Below are 23,091 nucleotides of genomic sequence, written 5' to 3'. Positions count from 1 at the left end.
CTGCTGAACTGTTTGTATAGCCACCGTCTTTATCACACGGCTACACAGACATTCCTAACACTTGCTATTGGCACCGTACGACTTCTCAGAAGGACCTCCTGAACACTGGCCTCACACAGGTTGTAGTAGAGCTGGCCAGGCTACCTCAGGAGAGGATTCCCAGCCAGAATCCTCTTTTGGGGATTTCTCACGTTAAACCCAGTACAAGCACAGCAAAAATAAAAGGCAGAAAACCTCTGCCTGGTTTATGGCACCCCTTGCTAGCTGGGTCAAGGAAACAAATGAGGATTCCTCGGGGGCACTCTGTGGAGCTCAAAACCAGAGCAAAATACATTCAAAATTAGATTCTTTCAGGTCTGACTTAAAGAGGAATGCTGTTCCGGCATAGCGCTATCATTTGAAAACCTGGACAAAAACGTATACCATAAATGTCAACAATACCAGTCAAAAGGTCCTTCTGCTGGGAAAGTTCCTGAATTAAATTACTCTTCTGATGGTATAAAATGTGATTTTGTCACCACTGCCTATCCATACCAGACCAACCTCAGCAAGGCCTCAGTGATCATACACATGTATCGGATATATATGTGTATATATATGCACACATACATACATCCCCCATATACACAAATGGGTAGGATCAATATAAGGACAGGAATTAAGAGTTTTCAGAATTCACGTTTGGTCTAGAAAGTTAAGCAGTAAATAGCACTAGATTATAAACAATCAAAACACATCTTGACATATAAAGTCAAGTCATGACTGAAAAAACACAAAAAATGTGAATATAAAGAAGTTCAAAGTAAGAAAAAAAAATCTAATAAAATGCAGGATCCAATCCTGCATTCTGTTTCACTTAAATTCCCCAAGTTCAACTGAAACCAAAGTAATTTAAGGCTTTCAGTACAAGAGCAGTAGGTTAGGGGTCCAAGAATGAAATCTGCTGCTGCCATCCCAAATAGAGCAAGCAGAAGAGATAGTAACGCTAAAATAGTTAGAACTTACCCACACATTTCCCAGACAAAGAGAACCCACCACCATGACTTCACAGCCATATTCTGAAAACCATCGTGCTCGTTGCCCTTATGTGGGGCTTTCATACTAGAACACATAATGCCTGCACCTTTGCCAACAATACAACAGCCAGACTTTTTGGAACAAAATAGTTCACATGGCATTAGCTAATATAACGGGTCTTTGGGCCTTTTAGTAGTTACTCTGAGCACAGGAGCAACTGATGCTGTTAAACATCTGTCTCATGCACCTGACAGTAACTGAAGAACAATTATAGAAGAGGGAGACATTTAAAGGATCTCTTCACTACCCATTAAAAGCTAACACAGCAAGTCGACAGTAATAATGATAAAGATTTTGAACACAGCCACAGAAAACAACACAGCCTTCATGACAGTCATCATACAGCCAAATGATAAATATGGAGTCTAATAACTACAAGAACTTAAAATAAACATTGCTCTACACAAGATACAGAGCATGACAGCCAATACACCTGACTAGCACAAGTAGCTGAATCAACTCCACAGTGACTGAAATCTGTACTCAGTATTAGCAATTAGACAAGGGGAAACAGTCTTCCCAATGCTACGTACTAGCATGAGAATGCAGTGGCCCATTCTCGGAAGTTCTGTGATAGCAACGTCCTCCTTCCCATGCGAATGCAGCACTAAGTATTCCCATATATACTAGCCCACAAGGACACATTCAACACTTACTAGGTTTCAGGAAATGGTAATGTCCTCTTACCTCCATCCTCTCTAAGGCTAATGGAGCCTTTTTGATAGCAATAGGTGGGCAGAATAATTCTGGGGAGACTAGGTGGAGACCTGAAGTAGGATGGTAAGAAACCCAAATCCTTAAACTGACAGTTAGCTTGCATATACTGCTATTGTCTCCTCTTTGCCAAACAGAATATACTTTACAATCATTGGAAAAATGGGGTTAACATTTTGCATAAGGACTTCAGTTATTAACTGGCTCACATTAACAATCAACTAGGCTAACATAACAAACAATTCTTGTTACTCAAACTGGCGTCATTGTAATGAGCTTCAAATTAATCTCATCTGTACACAATCACTAATGTTTTGTGCCAAGTGAATTTTTAATCAGAACGGAGTGAATCATAGGTTGTTTTTAAAATATATTTCTAATACTTGTAATTCAAAATGAATAAACACTAGAGCAGAGAAGAACTTTTCTATTTACATTCTGATAAGCTGATTTTATTTATGCATACTATACCACAAGTATCAAATGCATATGATAGGCGAGGACATTTTTAATGAAAATAAATAAATATGTTTATTTCTAATAATGCTTTGAGCATGAATAGCATTACCAACTTAAAGAATTTAGCCCTGTGACTGTAATTAAAATTGTATGACAAACCAGAACAAAAGGAACAGTTGCCCCTCTGTTGAGTTGCTCCTCAATGTCTACATCATTCTAGATCAGAATGCACACAATCAGACCCTGTGACCAGCAGAGTAACTACTTCTGGTAAGGCATGTAATGAAGCACGTATTTTGCAGTACTGAACTTGAGACTCAACCTGAGTTTCAAACCAAAGTAACTTTAGTATTTGTGCAAGACATAGAAGGAAAGCTGAGTTTCAACAAGCATTTTCAACTTGATTCTGTGATTGCAAGATCAATTTAACAAAGCAGTTGATTAGCTCTGCTTATAACAAGAGGGTTCAACATATCACCCCAATGCTGAAATACTGGCCCAACCATTTAGGAATTCTTCTGGGGGAAGATAGCATGAAGTCTTCACCTACAGCATTGACTTTTTAAAATGCAGTATTTCTGGAAGCTTGTTTTAGCTGTCTGGCAAACAGCTGCTTAACTGAACACCTGTTACCATGCTTAGATGAAAACCTAACTTGAAGGTCTGCCCACGGCCATGGAAACTGAAGGAATGACTGAAGTTATCTGCAGCACAGTCATTCAAATGTCTTCAGGGAGGTCTACTGACAGTCGCTATTAGAGCCACACGAGCTTGAGGAATCTGGAGTACCTGGTTCTCATTTCAAGCTAAGTATAATGACTGACTCAAGCCACGTAACAGCATGTGATGACTTCTGCTTGGAAAACAAGACACTCAGGCAGATGAGAGCAGTGCAGGAAGGCTCAATGTCAGAATTCCTACAGATCCAGCAGCACACATTACTTAGAGACTGCACTGCTCTTTTAATACCATCTACATGCTTTTGTGCATGGCAGATTATGTTTTGATTGCCAGGAACTGCTGCATCAAAAGTATCTGAAGATTGCTCAAGAGCATTAAATTATGCTCAATGTGCTAATCTACTTTTACTTATAGTCAGTGGGAAGATATGTTAACATATTAAGGAATTCTGCTAATATCTTAGAATTCAATTAAAATTATCTTCATTAAAGAGCTCCAAGATCTGTGGAAAAAAGGCAGTTATTCAAATACTTGGTATAATAAGCAAGTTATTCGTAATGTAATGTTCTGAAGAAAAACTGCAAACCATGTTGAACATTAAAAGGCAAATGCAAAAGCAACAATACACCATATAGATCATAGCTGCACAATGGAGATAATGCACTCCGATACTGTCAGGATGGACTGCAGGAGAATGACCAAGGACCTTATGAAAAAAGGTTACATTTACATAGTGAATACTATAGCAAAGCATAATGACCAAAGGAAAGCTGTTGGCTTGCAAATTTCTTTTTTGGTTTGTTTAAAATAGGCTGGTTAATATCTCATTATGTATTAAGGAGCAAATGGCTCTTCAAGCTGCTTTCCAGTGGAGAAGTGGAAGTTTGTTCTGTGCTTAGGCAGAAGAAAAGCAACACTCCCAAAAGACAAAAGAAAGAAAACTAAGGATGTTTTTATCCTTGCAGGTTTCCCTGGGGATCACTAGTGCTAGTGACATCTTTTCACATGAGAAATATGGCACTATATCACTCTCGGCAAACTTCCCCATCTGAACAGCATTTCTGCAAGATGCTCCAAATTATCTTTATTTAATATCTCATTTGCTACTTGTTACTAATTTCAGTTTTCCAGCACATTAAAAAGTGCTCCTCTGCCTTTAACATCAACTGCAGAAAGTGGTTGCTAGTATGAATACTTCTCACGAGGTTGTAAAATTGTGAAACAACAAAAGAGAAACGGGGAAAATAGGAGAACTGAGTGTGAAAACAATTCTAGAATTGTCATATAAAAGAAAACCTTTTCTATAAACATGCCTAACAAAATAGCTCTTCAGCAGCACCATGCCTCCCTCCCAAAGGAGTTTGCAAGCTTAACAGGGAAGTGAGCGGGGAAAGAAAAGAAGTAAGACATTCAACTTTTAAAAATTGTTAGGTATGCTAAAAATAATTATTAAAACTCATTCTTTTAAGATTGTGTAGTTTCTTAATATAACTTAATATGAAGCGAATAATGCTAAAACCAAAAAAGAACGCATCTGTCATGTCACATGACAAGGACATGTTCAACTCTGCAGCCACTGCCTCATGTTCTTCCGCCATAACACCTGTAGTCCCGCACCCAACAAAACAGCACAACAGCCTCTGACTGACTTTGGGGAGCTCTGGGGACATGCTCATAAAGCACAAGAGAGGCTGCAGGAGAGGACTATGCATAGAGCCTCCCTCCTGGCAAGGCTCTACACCAGGGGAAGCTGGATTAAAAGACACTTTCCAGGTTTATGTTTATGCCAGTGACTCCCATATACCCTTACAGGCGGCCTATAAAATGAAATATATTTGAAGTGTGAAATGATTTTTGGTCAACTTTCTAATAAAGGTCAAAAATTTAGAGGAAAAAAAAAATAAGTAAGTGAGATCATGACCTACTGTGTGGGTGACAGAGCAGGAATTACAGCAGAGGTCTCTGGCAAAGGCAGATTTTCTGACACAACCACAGGCACTGGACACTTATTGGAAAAAACATGCCCAAATCCTCTTGACAAACAATACTGTCAACCCAGAAACAAAGCTGCAGGTCTGCAAAGGCAGCAGATTAGAGCCCAAAGAGAGGGAGGGAGTAAAAGAGAAAAACACTCTGGGTTTCAAAATAGCTTAATATGGCTTTAGTAACTACTAGTAACTTCTGAGAGCGAGAAGTATTTCAAAAGTGTAACCATTGTTAGCTTCTTCAAACAAGGCTTTACTACTTGAGACTAATTTTGAATAGTGAACAAAATGCTTGGTTTCAGGTTGTGGTGTTTCTTCTTCCATAGTAATAAGACTATGCAAAAATATTTTCTCAAGTTAATTTTTGACCCTCCCACCATTTAAAAGGCCATTTCTTTGTCTTTATGGTAACACTAACACATATGAGCAGATAGCTTGCTTTGACACGGTGGTTCTAACAACATACAACTTGGTTTTATCCTTCCTCATAGGAAAAAAAAAAATGAGACCACTATAAAAAATTGTGCTACTTTTTCTAGAACAAAATGCTTTTTAAAGACACAATTGACCAATTCTTTTTGCCGAGACAGATCTTTCAAGATGGTCACATATTAAATAGACATCTTTCTAAAGATACTCTGAATAGTTATTGTGAATGTCATCTTGATTAAAATATTTTTATAACCCCCCACATTTATGGATTCAACTTTAAATCACATTAGAAGACAAAGTGACATAAGAGTGAGATAAAAGGTGGGGCTTTTCTTTATTTTGCATTGTTAGCAAATTCCTATTGCTGAAGCTATTCTAAAAAAGCCAAGTCTCTTTGCATGGTATAAGGTTCTCAAACAGTGAAGTACTTACATGCAAGGCAGAAGGATCTGGCAAAAACTCAGCATCCTCTCCAAAGATAAAATCTGGTGGCAGGTCAGGATAGTGAGCATTGAAAATTATATCCCCTGAAAAGTAATAAATGAAAACACTGTTTGCACTTTTATATATGTCCTTATAAATAAGTAAAATATTGTACATATTATACACCTTTTTAATTTAAAATTTCATAGCTACATTAAATATATTTCATGTATATATCCATATAATTTTCACAAAAATTCACATGCAAGATAAGCATCAGATGTTTTGGGGGATGAAGTCAAATTCCTGAGGCACAGCTTCTTCCTCCTCTGCAAGCAATGAAACATGAAATACATTATTGCTTCACATCTCAAATGGCAATTCAAACACTATTGAGGGTTGCCTCCAAACACTAGAGATAGAAAAGTGATCTTGTTTTAAAAAAACTACCACTTTTAGATTGCTGTGTTTTGCACATTAAAGTCAAATGCAAATTACTAAAATGAGGATTTTCAAAATACTGGAGCTTTTAAAACTTAGTAGCACTTACTCCCTGTTCTCCTCGCCACCCCCAACTCTTACAGGGAAGAACACGCAGTTCAATAGGAACCATTCCAACTATCCAAATTCTGGCCAAGAGAAATGCAGTATTACGCATTTAAATGGAGAGACTAAAATTAACTAAAAATATAAAACTTCATCACAGCTTGGCACTGAGTTCTCATCTTGCCAGTGTCAAAAGGCATACAATTAATTACTGATGTGATAGTTCAAAGAATTTTGGGTTGTATTATTTCACTAGTACACATACTTCAGAGTTCATATAGGCCAAGAGGTGGTCATCTGCATGTGAGCTCTTAAAAAAACCAACACCTACAACTCAAGAAAAAAAAATAATTGCATCTAGCATTACTTTTCTACCTCCCAATCACTCTTTCGTCTTTACGAAGATATGAAAGAATAACTCCAAGCTTCTGAATAAAGCAGATTTGTGAGGTAGCAGGCATTAGAAGAAAGAAGTCAGTACCTACTATGTATTACCACTTGTTTAAAATCTACACAGCAAAGTAAAACCAGTGTGGTAAGCATTATAATATAAACAGTTCAGAGAAAGTTAAATCACTTTTTATTGCTTCAAAAATTATGAATGCAGAACTGGAGAAAAGCATTAGATGAACACATGAACACTTAAAGCCACATTGCTGGTTCAGTGATGTCACCATCTCAAGACATTGAACATGACAGTTTTAATTGCTAATATTCTGTAAACTTATCTTCGCTCTAGCTGGAAGCAAAGATGCTGTAAAGATTAATTTGCTGAGGATGAGGGCTTATGACCAAGAAGTCAATGGCCAGTCTGGGGTAGGTATGCTCTACAGTACGGCTCCAAATCATGAACTCACTGATCATGCGACTCAGTAGAGCACAGTGTGGGTTTCTCCTGTCTGCACTCCTGCCTTCCTTTCTCAACTGTCAGGAGCACGTGTAAGTACGGCATGCAAGAAGTAACAGATGTCCGTCAGTTAAAATACTCAACACAGTCAACATAAAATCAATCTTTTATTTCATTTAAAAGAAGATCAAAACAGGCACCAATCCTAGAGGAAATTGCATGAAATTGCAACAGGAAATGCACCTATACTAAGTAAGAGAAAATAATTACCAGACTGCCTAAACTGTAATATAGCAATGAAGATTTCAGAAAAGTTGATGTTTACTAGACTGGATAGTTCCTATGCCACCATAATTCAACCCTTTTCTTCATATTTACTACAATTAAAAAGTCACATATGGCCAGAAAAGTTGATGTTTACTAGACTGGATAGTTCCTATGCCACCATAATTCAACTCTTTTCTTCATATTTACTACAACTAAAAAGTCACATATGGTTCCTTACAACAACCTCACCAATTTCTACATACAGAGCAGGCAACTCTTGAGGTTACATGTTGAAGGAGAGAGCACCTTAATACATTCTTTGACTGAGCTTTGCTTCCTAAAGAGGCATGTTATGAATAACTCAGATCACAGCACAATGAAAAAGCTTGGCCTGTGATTTAGGCAGCCCAATGCTACTCAGAAGGAAAGAACTGTATCTGTGTTTTTGCCATGTTCTTATGTGATGCTAAAAAACTCATTTAACACACTTTTCATATTGCAGTTGCTAGTTGCATGCTTTTCATTCTCTTTTTTCTTTAACAGAGTTGATGAAACACAGTACACATCAGTTCAGCTCACTAGAAGCTGCACTCCAACTACACAGATACTACAAAATGCTGCTTAGAATAAAAGAAGGATCAAAATAACTGCATTTTTTTATGTTATACCTCCATATCTGATTAGCGAAAAATTATCACAGAATCTTACATTACAAGGTGGCTCCAAGACTCTGCTCAGAGTAGTGAGATTGGCAATAAACTGTATTCACCTCTGCAAGCTCCACAGTAACGGGTGAACCTCAGGAAAGCTGTGACAGTAGGTGCAATGTGAAGGTTTAAGCAGGTACAAACTCTTGTTTTCCCCAATGTTTTCAGTGCTACAGAAACATGAAGAGAACTCACAGCAGCTCCCAGAACATTATCATAGGCAGTGCTCAAGTATGACAGTAAATTAAAATTGGCATTATTAGTTTAAGATGCCAAGTGGTAAACTTTTACAATTTGGGGTTCAGGTCAGCTTCATATCCCATGCAGTGATTCCTGCCGTGGGACCAGGGCGAACAGTTGGAGTGGGTAACCCTCTTTGGCCACTCAGGCGTGATGCGTGGTCACACTGAGGTCAGGCACATCCCAGCTGCAGCTGGCCAAACCCATCTATTACCTCTCTCACATGCTCATAGTTCTTCTTTACCACCTTCTGTCACACCCCTTCTTCCACTGAATGTTAGCGGCATATCACTCCTTATCCACAGTGAGTGACCAACTATGCAGATACTTTGGTTTAAAAAGTTTTCATGACCTACTGATATCAAGGAACTATTCACTACAAGGGACAGAAAACAGTCAAAATTAACATTGTGATATTTGATTTTCTGTTACTATTACTTGTAATTGATATAATTGCTTCTACTTGCCCAGGGTAAACATGCCTCAAATGCAAACTCCCAGGTCCCTTTAGTAAAAAATCATTTTGAGACCAAATATACCAGCATTAAAGCCAATGTGTATCTCAAGATTATTTTTCCCTATAGCCATTTTCCAAAAGGCTATACAGTACATGGCTGAAGGGTTCTCTAGGCTTCAAAATAAATAAAATTATTATTTCAGCACCTGTTAACCATACAATCACAAAACACTAGTGCTGAGACCATACTCAAAACATTTTACAACCCCACGGTACCTAAAAAAATCATGCTGCTCTTATTTTCTAAAACAGAAACACGTAATTTAACGAATCATTAACATGCTCTTTCCTACAGTACTATAGGTTTTTATCCAAATGTAAACCCTAATTTATTCTGCTACAATCGAACCTCACACAGGCTGGGTGACAACTAATAAAAATGTTCAGAACAAAACGGTGATTCCATTTCAATGTAAACTGTTAGAAAAGAGCAGTGCTTCTCTATCATCAGTGGTTTTCATCCGGCAGTTAAATACAGCGTTTTACTATTGAAGATGTTAAGATCTGACCTTAGAACAAATTTTTCACATATTTAAAAAGGAAAAAGCACCCCCTCACAGTCAAATCTTATTCCAGTAAGTCTCACTTCTGCAATGAATCCAAAGATATTCAGCTAGTTGCTAAAAGAAAAGAAAAAAGAACCTTTCTTTCAACCATATAAGACATTCACCCATGTGATCCCTAGCCTCTGTAACTTTTCTGCTCCATGCTCTCCCCTTTCATACAGTTTCTCTTATGTCTTGCTTAATTTACCATACTAGGGCAGAAAAAGTAATACCTTTGACTCTAGAATGCTTAAGCGCCAAGGAATGAGTTTACCCTATTTGCAACTAGGAGCATCAGCTGTTTTCATAAGTTATATATTCTCAACAAAAATACACCACTACAAATCAGACTAAAGGTTGAGGGAATTAATTCTAAATCTGAGTTTTGTTCTTGTTAAATACAGCAAACCAGAGAAATGAAAACTGCAGTTAACAGTTTGCTTGGCAGGGCTACGACATATAAATGAAAAAATGCTTCTTTACACTCAAATAAAAGGTATTTAAACAATCACAACGGCCAACGTAACAGCAAATCTGGTTTTACTTCACATAAATATTAACATTAGTTTCTGCAGTGAGCTTACAAAATAGAAGCTGTTAAATATTTTGAATCACAAGCTACCAAATTGTCCTCACCTAGTAGAAATATCCATTCTTTCAAAAACTACCTTATTTAATACTTACATGATATTTCCTGTGGCTTATCCTCTTCAAATATAATTGTGCTGCACTAAAAACATAGAATTTTCAACCAACAAAGCCATTTGAAAAATTATTGTGCTTAGAGTCTGAGAATGGTTACCATTTTAATTTTGAAAGCAAAACCACAAAAAAAAAAAAAAATCAATATAGTCCTGCATTCTCTCCCCTCCTTCTCGCCTAAATGGAACAAATACCCCTTTCCTTGCATCTCCAGCACATCAGTATGTAGTTCCTCATATGTTTCAACTCTGTTTGCCCTTATTCAATTGACAGAAGGCAAACCCTGTGGTATTCCACAGTGCTATTGACCATGACCATTCCATTGTAAGTACAAGGCAAGCAAAACCTTCACACTCAGACCATATTTAGCTCATTCCTGTAGATATACGAGCCAACAATTACTTCAGTGGTATTACATTTCCGATCAAAGACTACTACAGAATTTAAAATTACTTCAATAAAGTTAAAGCCATGGAATCAAAGATAAATTTAGAGGGGGAAAAAAAAAAGGGATGTATTATACATCTTTTGCTTTTCATTATCCAAAAATATTACTTTCTCTTCCTTTTCTCTCCCCGGGCAAACAGCATTAAATTTTGAAATATTTTACTTTACAGGATTTCAAAAGAAAAGTGAATATGCTCCCAATAGACAAGAAGATACAAATATTAATACTTAAAGCTATCATTTCTTTTAACACACACACACACGCTGTTCTTTTCTCATCTATCAAAATGCATAGGCAAGTCTAACAAAGCTCTAAGGATTGACTACAAGCAAGACAGGTGTAAGTCAAAACCCGAGAAATTTCTTAAATCCTTACAGTTGCTTTCCACTGGCCTATCCTATATATAGTTTTTCCTCTTCTCATAACTTCCCTTTTGGGGTATATTTTTTTCTTTCTTTTTTTAACCACACTGTAAATTTGGTAGTATTCAAAGATGTTATACTAAGAGTGCCGCAGCACTAACATCCCTGTTTACCTAAAGGAGGCAAAATTAGGAAAAAACATACCAGTTAACTTCCTAAACTCTGCTTTTGAAAGAATATCTATATTCTTCAGCTTTTTCTGACCCCAAGAATTTCTAAGTCAGCACTAAGTATGTAGAATAAACATGTGCATCCACTGCAGCTCAGAATAAGATCAATCTGAATGGAATGCATCATATGAAGAAGATCAACCCACTTGGCTTTTAAGAAACAAACAAACAATCCATATGAAAATTGATCATGAAATGCATTCACAGAAATAGGGAACAGTGTTGAAGCAAGTAACCAATCTTATGTGCAGAATCAGTTTTGGGAAAATAAAGAAACTGCTCTTGTTGAATATTGAAAAAGATAGTAAGTGGAATTACATTACTCATCTATTTAGAATTCTAACCTATCTCTTCTAGTAGCCACATAAATTCTGGACAAAAAACACTGATCGTCCCCCCTATAAACAAATTTTTACCTAAAGCAGCCATTGTTAATTGTATTTACAGGTACAAAATTAATCAGTTAGTTACTACAATCTGCAACCAAGATACTAAGTCAGTGTAGTCAGCAGTATAAAAGGATTTAAATGAACTAAATGCAGACCTGCCAACTTGCCACTAGATTCCACCCTAAAGATTTTTGCTCTACAGGCTTTAAGTCAAATATAGTAATGCACTACCTTTATAGCTCCTTATTAATTGATTGGCAAGAAAGACATAGTTCCTGAAATGACAATACAACTTTGGTAAATACAAAACTACTTCTGGAAGAAGATACAGGAGTAATTCTATTTTTGCTGTGGTGTTGCTGCTGCCAGGCTATTCTTCTCTCAAGCAGAAGAGGATAATTAAACCTCAGAAGGTCCTCTTAAAATGATCTGTTGGAGCAGGACTTCTGCCCACACAGGAGAACAGCTACCCTCAAATGGTGTTTGGAAATACTGTGGGACCTTTGCTCACCTGATCATAAACAATAACCCTATTACAGTAAATGAAGTGTAGCTCCAACTTTTTACAGGTTGTTTAGCAGAATTCAGAAATATTCTTGAAGGTTAGAGACAACATCTGATAGCAAGAAGCCAGGATGCTTTTGAGCTGCATTTCTGACTTCACATGTGAATCAAGGTATCAGAAAAGGAAAAGCAGAAAAGTCAGTATTAAAGATTCAAAGACATCTCTTAATAGAGAGACCATTTGAAAAAAAGGTATTCGATTGCAATAAAAACAAAACAAAAAGAAAACAAAAAAAAACAACAAAAACCAAACACAAACCAAAAAACCCCCCAACCTTCTCTGTACCTCTCTGACACTCCAGAAGAAATTCTAGCTGCTCCACTAAATGCACAGCTGCAAAGGACTCAGTCTCCGTAAGCCTGGTTCAGTTGTTTCACCAAGTTGTTTAGTGCCATTTGAGAAGCCTTGGGGCACATTTATGGCAGCTATGACCCAAGGTTTTTCAGAGAGATCACTGCCCTTTGGGTCAGCAGCTGAAAAGGCCAAGCAAGATACCCTAGGGAACTTCAGAGTTAGTCACCTATAGTCAGGCAAGTGAATCAAGTCCCACTTTTCCAATAAAATTAAAAAGATATAGGAAGGATATGCAGGATAGTTATTTGGTTCTTGGACAAAGGTTTGTAGGTACGGGGTTTTTTTTTCTTTAACTTCAACTGACAAATGCTCTTGTAGGAGAAAAAGAAAAAAAGAGGTGTTAGATGGTGTACAGAAAGAGAAATGTCCTGTTTTAAAGTGGGCAAATCTGAAAAATGGAGTAAATGAGCTGGATCCCAAGCTGAACAAGAAGACAGCGGGACAATCCTAGTTATTTGCACTTCTATAGCTGGGCAACTGCTTTCTCAGAAATTTGAGTACTAGAATTGAAAAGAACAAAGATGAGAACAACAGATAATACAAGAGAGGATAAGATACTGGTAGAAATTAAAGACAGGCAACAGTGGAGAAATTATAACAGAGACACTGAGTAGGCAAGAGAAGGAAAGGCAAAAGTGAAGGACAAATACAACCAAATAAATGGACTGTAGACCATCACCAGTAACTGCAGCCCAAACAGGAGGAGAAAGGAGGAAAGAGCAAAGTAGGAAGGCACTATGGTAATACCAATATGGAGGCCTAACCTAAAATCTTTTAAACCTCTGTAAGTCCACACTTGTACATAGATACTTGTAAGGTCACTTTTCTTGATGCAGCAATATACTATTTAAGACTTACACCTGCAAAAAATTCTGTCATTTACTTGCTCAAGGGAAGTCCAGAACATAAGGAAAAGCATCAAAAAACCATAAACCCCCTAAGCGAGAGCAAAAGGATTATTTAAAAGGGGAAAATATTGTTGTACACTTTGTATTTGAAGAATAAATAAATATGATAAAAAGATTTGACTCTCTCTCAACGTTTCCCATTAGGCACATTCATTAGATAATGAACATGTTACCAAAGGAAGAACATTCATTACTCCTACCACATAAAGCAAGACTCAGTCAAACTTTACAAAACATATTGCCAGGAAAAATCTTCGATACTTTGCATGACCCAGCAAAAAAGATGCTTACCATACAGGTAATGATATCACCGAAGTATAATCTGAACTACAGCAACCACAAAGTCTTTCCCATAAGAGTCTCAACTAAACCACAACCTGTGCAAAATAACATAATGGTGCACAGAAGACTGACACATGTGTTGCAGCAACCTAGTTATGAGACTCTCAAATCTTACAGTAACTTGTAAAATCATTTTTTCAATTGTTCATTGGCAAAACAAACAAATGTTTAGCAAATAAATTTGCAAAACAGGTTTTAAAAGGGCAACAGGGAGGTCAGATTCTTCTCTATATTTATAATTTTGTTTGTTTCTAATTACTTCCTTGAAGTAGAAGGCCACAGAAAGACCTGACGAACTTACTGAAAGAGTTCCATCACAGGAATAAAAGCAGATGAAATTCTGTACAGTGTATTATGGGCAATATTCTTAGACTAGTTAGGCAACAAAACTGTGATTTCCTCCCCTAAGGCTTGTAACTAAAATGAGTAAGAAACTAAGAAACAGAAATCAGAAGCAAAAAAATCCTAAGCTTCAAATGAGACAAAAGAAACATTCTTCGGGATCAAGGAAGCCAAAGTGGTGGTAGCAGAACCCAGATCTGTAAGCCTCTCACATAAAAACAGTGAGAATCAGACAGAAGATGAAAATACTAGAGTTCAAGAGGCCACAGAGAACAGTAGCATCGCAAGGGCAACACATTGTTTAATCACTGTGAAATTCCAGATGACAGCACTCAAGGACAGAGAGAGAGGGAGGCATCAAGGCCTGAAAAAGAAAATGTGAAGAGCACAGGCAGAAAAAAAAAAGAAAAAGAAAAAAAAAGAGTTGGAAGAGTTGGGTTTGCTGGAAGAAAAGTGCAATGACCAAGGAATTGATTCTTAATGGTGTATTTTAATTATTAATATTATTCAATAAAGACTATTACAGTTTATAACTCTGCTTATCCTGACAATTTCTACTGTGACATCTGCCTTGAAGTTTTAGCAAGGAGGACCAAAATATCTGCAAGAGTTACAGAACACTTCACCTCAAAATATATAAATACTTCTCCAGAAGGAATACCAAACTTTACTCAGCAGATACGGTTGTCCAGTTAGCAATAAAGGACAGCTCTGCATACCACTTAAAATAAGTTCTGTCCTTGGAACATAGATTCAACATGATGTCTGAAAAAAACGATTAAATACCTAACTGCATCACAGGAAAATTTATTAAAATTACCAACAAACCATTCTTAACTCACAAGATGTTTGACCTTACCGAAGCTAACAAAACAACTATGTTACACTACAGGTAGTCAGCCACTGCCTTGCCTGTAAGTACACCTCCTTCTTTTTCAAGAAACTGTGAACTTTCTGGTCTTTTGGAAAACAGGACTGTGACTATGCAGTTATACTTCCCTAAAGTAGCATACCAACAGTTTTCAACACACTAGGATTCATACTAGGGTATTTGCACAGTGGCAGCGGTTATGATTGATGATATGCAAAGATCTGATCTGTTGCAAAGAGGATGTAACGCAAACCACAAAGGAACTACACACTTCAGCCTGTATTTGGTACCACATAATGAAGACCACACACTGGAGATCCTGCACTTTTTCAGCCAATCTTTTTATTCTGGCAGATTTCGCAACTTTCCTTTGCAGAAATATTCTGCCCTTGAAAGATAACATATCTAGCAACAGCCTACAACAAAGTATCTACAAATCTCTGGTTGCACGCCATGGCCATCTTCCTCTGCTTTCATTACAGATCTAAACACAAAATTATTAAAGCTTTCCTGAATGTGCTCACATCACTATTTATTCCACACACTGTGAGAATACGATTCATAGCATTTTGAAGCATGTAATGCTGAAATGCAGAGGATTATTATTACTTGAATTCACTACTATTACTAGGTGTCTCTGGAAAAGATACACTTGTTTACACCACTCTCAGTTGGTCCTGTTAAAATATACAGCATGGTTAAAATGTGGTTTAGATTTTGCAAAGGTGGAAAAGAGTAGTAGCATTATAGTTGCTTTGTTTAATTGCTAATGTGATATTCAAAATACAAGGGAGGGGAGGGGGGAGAAAAAGCTGATTTCTCAATATTGAAATTTAAAGCATAGTCTGTAATCATTTAGTCATTTAGTATATTAGTATAGTCTGTATGCCTATGTCCTTGGATATAGGCATGTTAATCTACTAATTTTCCTTTATGAATCAGGAACAATTCTAGCCTCTGCTTAAAAACAAGTAAAGAATTAAAGCTCTCAAAATGTACTCATACAGCCCTGCATGGTGATAAATAAGAGAGTTACTACAGTCCCATAGAAAATACGATACCATTCTCTAAAGCAATGTCATCCAAAGAAGCTTCTTTTCTCTGCATCTGGATCATAGTCATCAAACAAGTCTCAAGTGGAATCTACTACACATTGCAGGACCTAATAGGACTCAACAGTTTGAGTCTGCTACAGAGTATCACATTTTTTTAAAGAAAAGTTTAAATAGGGACAAAAATTCTACCTGGCAGGGTAGTTGGCTTCATATAATATGGCCATTACTTATTAAAAAGTCTGAATAAATGCATAGCCACATCTTTTTTTTCTTAAAATAACTGCTAGTTAGGACTTCATATTCCATTTTTATCTTTTGGGAAAGAACAACTAGTAAGCCTCTTGAGCCATGATTTCATACTTTTAGAATAGATAAAATAGACTGATTCATGAGCCTAGCTGCTCTCTCAAACACATGAGCAAACTTCCAGACCAACTTCTGCAAAAGACAACTTTCCCTATAGGTGCCAAATGGAAGCTTTAAAGTACTTCTACTGATAAGATGTTTAATTGTGTTGATTTCTGTTCATAAAGGAGAGGGGCTTCCAATGCACTACATAATGACAAAAAACACTACTGCAGAATGAATACAACATTCGTAATACTTAAAACGTCTTGGAGAGCTATAGCATGTGTATGATGCAGTCTAAATGATACGATCAAAGTAGTAAGCATTTTAAATGTTTATAATTTCTGTTCACACTAAGTACTTGCTCCTCACAGGACAGCTGAAGCTGGACAGCACGTCTGGAGACTGCAGAGTCCAATGCCTCAGCTCAGACCAGGGTCAACAAGAGCAGATTGCGAAGGGTCATGTTCAGTAGGGTTTTCAGCATCTCCAAGGATGGAGATATACAAGCTACACAAGGTCTGAGAACAACCTGTTCCACTTTTTGACCATCCTTGCAAAATAGTTTTTTTATTGCAATTAAATGGAATTTTCTGTATTTCAATTTGTGATCATTTCCCTTCAGGTACCACCACTGAGAAGCGCCTGGCTCCATCTTCTTCAGTCCTGCCCATCAGACATTTATACAGATTGATAAGATTTGCCCTGAGCCTTCTCTTCTCAAGAAGCCCCAGCTATCCTGGCCTCTCCTTGTGTAACAGATGCTCCAGTCCCTCAGTCATCTTTGTGGTCTTTTGCTGGACTCATTCCAGTATGTCCACGCCATTCTGGTACTAGGTAGACCAGAATTGGACACAGTACTCCAGATGTGGTTTCATCAGTGCTGCCCTAAATCTAAAACTGCCAAGCTTTAAATTTTATTTTACGTGAAATTCTTCATCCTCCCTCATATTTCCCTTGTCAGAGATAAAAAAATAACACAATTTTATAGTTTTTTAGCAACTCAAGTGTTTAGAAAACTGTTTTTACTTTCTAAAAACATACAACAGCAAACTTTACTCTAATCCTTTGCAACAGAACACATACTAATTGAAGACTGGGCAAATGAGCCAGCTATCTACAGATCCTCCAAGGGTAAGGAGGATTTAACCGCACCACTAAATCAGAAAAACCAAAGTCACATTTCTCTAATCTGGTCAATTACATCAGTTACTATTTAGAGATACCTAATAAAATAACAGACTGACTTCTTTTACTGAGCTTAATAAAGAATTCTTCCTAAAAGAGAAAGAAAGTAAGAAACAACACAAAGCATATAGAAATCATAAGTGAGTCTAAAGATAGTCATGAGATTGTCTTAGTCATAACATTTCAATAGAAATACTGGAGTGGGGAGAGGGTTGTGACTTTGGTTTCTAGGACTCAATGTTTTCAAATCTGTAATATCAAGGAAGGTTGTAAATTTATCTTCAAAATTAGATATTCTTACAGTTGCATGTTCTTAGAGCTGAAGCTTTAAGAAAAAACAACAAACATAGGTATCTCAAAACTCATAAAATTAGTTAGACACATGGGAAAACTTATCGCGATATAGAACACTGAAAGAAAGGCCAAGATGCAATAGCAATAGTTTTTAACTTACATTTGAGTGTTTCTCCAGCATAAGGAATATGTAGCTTAAACCGATCACAGCTAGGTCCAGGGGTCAAGGAGGTACAACTGAAAATGAAGATAAGAGAAGAATGTGCTAAGCAGTTACAGATGGTAGCAAACGCTAACATTATTCTACAGGCTACAAATGACTGACACAATGAAGATCTTGTGAATACAAGAAATACTTATGAGTCTGGGAAAGAAGAAAAGGTGGGAAAGATGCAGGACACCCATTCTCTTTTGATCAGCAGTTCTCACAACAGCCTAAGAAACTTTAGGATCTGTGCCAACTACCTTCTTTCTCATTTTAAGATAGAAAACATACACACAAAATGTCCTGGTTTGAGAGTGTTATTAGAATAAAATCTATTAGTCAGTCAAATTCATCAAATTCTCTACTTTGTGTACAATTTTGCAGGTCACAAGTCTCTACCTATGCCAGAGTAACATGGTTACTTGCTCCCAATCCCTGCCATCCAGATACCTGGGATGAATCTTAGTTTTAATACATCAACATCCAGTCATTTTTACCTACTTTAATCTTTACTTTTCCCTTGTGGAAAAGTCTCACAGTAAGCCTCCAAGGTGAGCAAGTTTCAGAATCAGGTATTTGAGGCTATGACAACTGAACATATACGTTCATGATCTGTGACTATTTCATGTCTCCTGCCTATGTGGAACATCGCAACAGCAGTTGGGTCTCACAGTGATGAGCGAGCATTTTGTGAACACAAAGTCACTGAAAAACTGTTTAGTGTCTAGGTCAGAAATAACCATCTTTTTCACACCTTTTAAGTCATGTACCAAAAATCTTGGCATAACAAAGAACCAAAAATCTCAGCTGCAAAAGGAGAAACAGTGACACAAATTGTTTCACTGGCAGGAATGGTCCCTAGAGCTCTCACCACTGTGGGCTGGTGGGCATATGACAGGTCCCAGTAGCAAAAATACTGGTAGCCCTTAGCAGTTCATTGCTTTCCATATCTAGGGATCCCGATAACCCAGAAGTCTTCTTGCCAGCCTAATATCATTGAGAATTGTTTATAGCCCCAGCATGAGAGCTATGCTTGTTGCAAGCCACATAAAGCTCAAAGCTAGACTGGCCAACTCTAGATAAAACAAACAGTGAAAAGAAGGTAGAGAAAGGTAAAATAACCTGCCTAAGCTCATATATCAGATCACTGGTAGAGCTCCAATACAAACCACTGACAATATAATGAAACAAAAGGCACGTTTATTGGGCCATGCACAGCCAAAAGCAAAAAGATGCGTAGGCCAGAAAGTACAAAAAGTCTGATCCTACTTTATCAGAAACAACACGGTAACTCCTGCAGCTCTATCTGTCTTACCACAGAAGAGTCATGAGGGCAAACAGGGCAATGTCAATTCTCACTAACATACTCAAAATGCTTCAAGAGAACCATTTCTCTCAGATGCTGGCTCTACAGTCTCTTTTCTCTTTACGCTTGCAAGTTGAGAAAACCACATGCACTAACTTCAGATTGTTTTTATTCAGTGAGCTACATTTACTATTTAATCAAATTTGTGCCCACACATAGCTTTATCGAAAAGAAGCAACCACAGAGCTGCAGCTCAATTAACTTAAAATGAACCTTCCACCAAAATCCTATAAAACATAAGCAAACAACTTGCGTGCACCTAGAATCTAACACGGATGCAATTAATAGCCTACATTCATTCAACAAGAACACACTACATTTTTTCGGTATCATTACAGAAATTAGATAACTGTCCTTGCAAATAAAAGGGAAGCAACAAATGTCCTATCTTCAGTTTAGAAAGGTTTTTGCAATGTCTTGTGAGAGCACCATGCAAAACAATCTACAGAAACCTAATTTAGATACAACAACTATCAGATGCATGCAGTGCTGACTGGAAAGCAAGTTTCAAAAAAGATTAGTTTACGTCTTGCTTCATCCAGGAAGAATGAACGGATGGAGTTTTCTTCTGGTAGAATACTACTTTGCATTTCATTGAAAGACTGACGATGAAAAAGAGATTATGTTTATTAAACCTGTCGATGATGCCAACATGAAAGAGAACACAGCATGCTGGAACAGGACCAGAGCTGAAAAGTGTTTCGATTTAATGGTCAGTACTACTTCTTTTTGAATTACATCTAGGTAGGGCTTAGCAAGAACAGTAAGCACGACCACCCTCACTGGGAGTAAAATCAGTTTGAGAATATGAAAGATTGGAGCTCCAGTGCAACAGAAATAAGAGAATATAATTTTTTCAAAGACCCTTTTTTTAAATAGGTGAGAACAGCAAAAACAGGAGTGCCCATTGTAAGGGTGTTCTAATGGCTGTGGATGAATTTAACAGCTATAGATATGAAAGTATTATTATCTACTTTCAAGTCATTTCTAAGGCTTACATCACATATAAGGTCAATTCTAGGAAGCGTACAAAAAAAAAGGCAACACAAAAAAATCCTTTGCAAGTTCCAAAATATCTCTGCAACATCAGTTAATATTTAATGGAAGCTTCTCTCAAAGTATCACAGGTCACAGTCTGAGGCACATTTCTCAAATACCAAAGTAGCATTGTTGCTAGCTTTTTCCACAGACATAAAAATTTCTGATCCTGAAAACACTCTACAATCTTTTCTTTTAGCACAATAGGCCATTTGGAAATACTTAGGGAAAGTATAATATTTTTTAACATTAAAATAAAAGCCTAATTTAATGGTAAATGTCCCTAAAAGCAATATTAAGTGCTTTTCCTAGATTATTATACTCCACTAGAGATGTTTTTAATTTTACTCATCTAGAAGTGATGGAAAGTGACAGTATTCGCAGTCTCTTTTTTTTTTTTTTTTCCCAGATTACTCCAGCTAGGCTGTGCAAGGGACTTCAATAACTGCAATTGGCTGAGCAACCATGCAAAAAATCTTATATACGTCCATTTGAAAGGAGGCAGTTACTTTTTAGTATAAACAGTAAAAGAATAAAAATCTTAAAGCAAATAAAAACTTTGGTACATCTAGCAGTCTGTGTGTGACTATTTCAACAGAAACCACAGACAATGGTCTGGCTATGGACATCTTCTCCTGCTCGAATTTCTTTGACACACAGAACCTCTCATAATTACAAACATGTCCACCCCAGAAGCTTGGCATCTGTCTTCTCCAAAATGTAAGATTTTTATGTTTGCTGATCCTTTCACTTAACGTGGTCCACACAAAAGTCACACTGAAAAGGAATGGCTTGTAACAAGGTCTTTTAAAGACTATATGTTGTCCTATCTTCAGAAGGAATTGTCAGAACAGTAACACTTGGTGTTGTAAATTAATTTCAGAGGCTGACTCCATCTCCTGATGAATGGATGTGCTATCTCCTTCTTTATTCATAGAAAAATATTACACTGGTTTGTGTATCTTCATCTAAATAATCAATATTTTACATAGGAAAGCCATGGAAGCAAGAATTAATGCTCTGATGCTCAGAGCAGTGATATGAATTATGTCTTCTTAAGACGACTAATGCTATACCACAAGACCTCCCACAATGGTTTCCCTACTAAAATATCAAAGAATCATCAACTTGACAAGTTTCCGGGAGAAAGGAATATCCTTGAATGTACCACTTAAAATCATGCTGCTCTACTGAAAGGAGCTGCGCTGAGACCTACAGTTGGAATCTGGTAGATGGAATTGAGTATGCAAGAAACCACAGCTGAATAGAGACTCTTCTCTGTCTCAGCAGATTTTAGCTAAGTTCCTTAAGCAAATACAGCAGATTAAACTTGAGCTGAGATACGTAACATCTTTATGAAATACGTATTCTAAGTAGGAGACAAGTAGAACATTCCTTTGTTGAGTGTTTGATGCATTTTACAGTTGGGATTGTCAGTGATCTGTTGGGAAAAGGTTTCTTTCATAGTAAATAAAGCACACATAAACTGAAGTAGTTCTTATTCAAAGAAGAGATCACTGTCAGCACCAGATGCTTAATTAGAAGTGTTCAGAATTCTTTACCAGCCTCAAAAGGAAATGGGAAGGATTATCCAAGAGAAAAAAAGAGAAAATAAAAACATAATCAGGGAAGTCACTCAGTTTTGCTGCTAGGAATAAGGCATCAGCCTATAATGATAGGTATAGTAGAAGGTATTTTCCTACAAAATTAATCCTTCTTCCCAGAGTATTCTAAAAGCCTCTAGAAAAGTAGTTCTAGTTGAGCTTAACATCCAGGTTTTCTCTTACACCAATGTCTTTGTAATTAACTATTCCGTTGAATTGACTCTTCTTATGTTTTAAGCTAAATATATATATATATATATTCCCCTTCCTTCTGAGCCACTTTGATATTTTACAGGATTGAAGCCATGATGATAAGGAGGACTGTGATATCCTTAGATTTCAACACAGTCTTCCTATCAACTAATCTTCTACAACCACCACTTCAAAGTATTCCCAAGACAAGCAGTTTTAAATTATTTGGGCTCCGGTAAGATCTTATCCAAAAATAAGGTCTGTACCAGCTGAAGGAGTCACAACAAAACAAGAGCCCAAGTATTTACCAGTTTAATCCTTAAAGTCTGGAGATGATAATCCTTAAAGTCTGGAGATAAGTGGTTATTCTATCCAAAGAATTAAATAAAAAAAAAAACAAAACAAAAAACAAAACCAAAAAACTAAACACCCAACCAAAACCATCAAATCCCTGCCCTAAACCCACCTCTTTATATCCCAAAATTCCAGTCTGAGGCTCATCTTTTATACCACTCCTAAAAATCTACTGCCTAGAACCGTATATATCCATAGCAACCATCCAGAAATGCCAACAGAAGTACAATAGCTCTACTGAAAAATATACAATCTCCTTTTTATTTCTTTTTTAATTTGTGATAAAGGTGTATGGCCCAATACTGATGTCAGATTTGATGACTATCAAATTTCTTGATTAAAAAAAAGTATGCAATGTGTTTAGTCATTCTTCCTTCTTAGATCATACAGAAGCTTTACCACCTTTACCATCTGAAGACAAATCTTCAGTGAATTTACTGTACAGTAACAAAGAAAAAATTAGACTAAGAATTTAGCCTCTGTAATTTCAGGAA

General features: G+C 36.9%; 1 protein-coding gene across 1 annotated transcript in view; it reads right to left on the bottom strand.

The window, feature by feature from the left end:
- Nucleotides 1-23,091, bottom strand: part of BRE (brain and reproductive organ-expressed (TNFRSF1A modulator)) — a gene marked incomplete at its 3' end in the record, with an annotated part of 91,580 nt that overhangs the window by 53,774 nt on the left and 14,715 nt on the right. The window contains exons 3-4 of the mRNA XM_009709717.1: nt 17,999-18,075; nt 5,781-5,875 (exon numbers count right to left, since the gene is read on the bottom strand). Of these exons, the coding sequence (XP_009708019.1) occupies nt 5,781-5,875; nt 17,999-18,075 (172 nt within the window). The remainder of the gene's footprint in view (nt 1-5,780; nt 5,876-17,998; nt 18,076-23,091) is intronic.

Source organism: Cariama cristata, unplaced genomic scaffold (assembly GCF_000690535.1).
Source record: "Cariama cristata isolate BGI_N322 unplaced genomic scaffold, ASM69053v1 scaffold761, whole genome shotgun sequence".
Taxonomy (NCBI): Eukaryota; Metazoa; Chordata; class Aves; order Cariamiformes; family Cariamidae; genus Cariama; species Cariama cristata.
The sequence above is the reverse complement of the archived record's forward strand: the minus strand, read 5'-3'. Positions and strand labels throughout refer to the sequence as shown.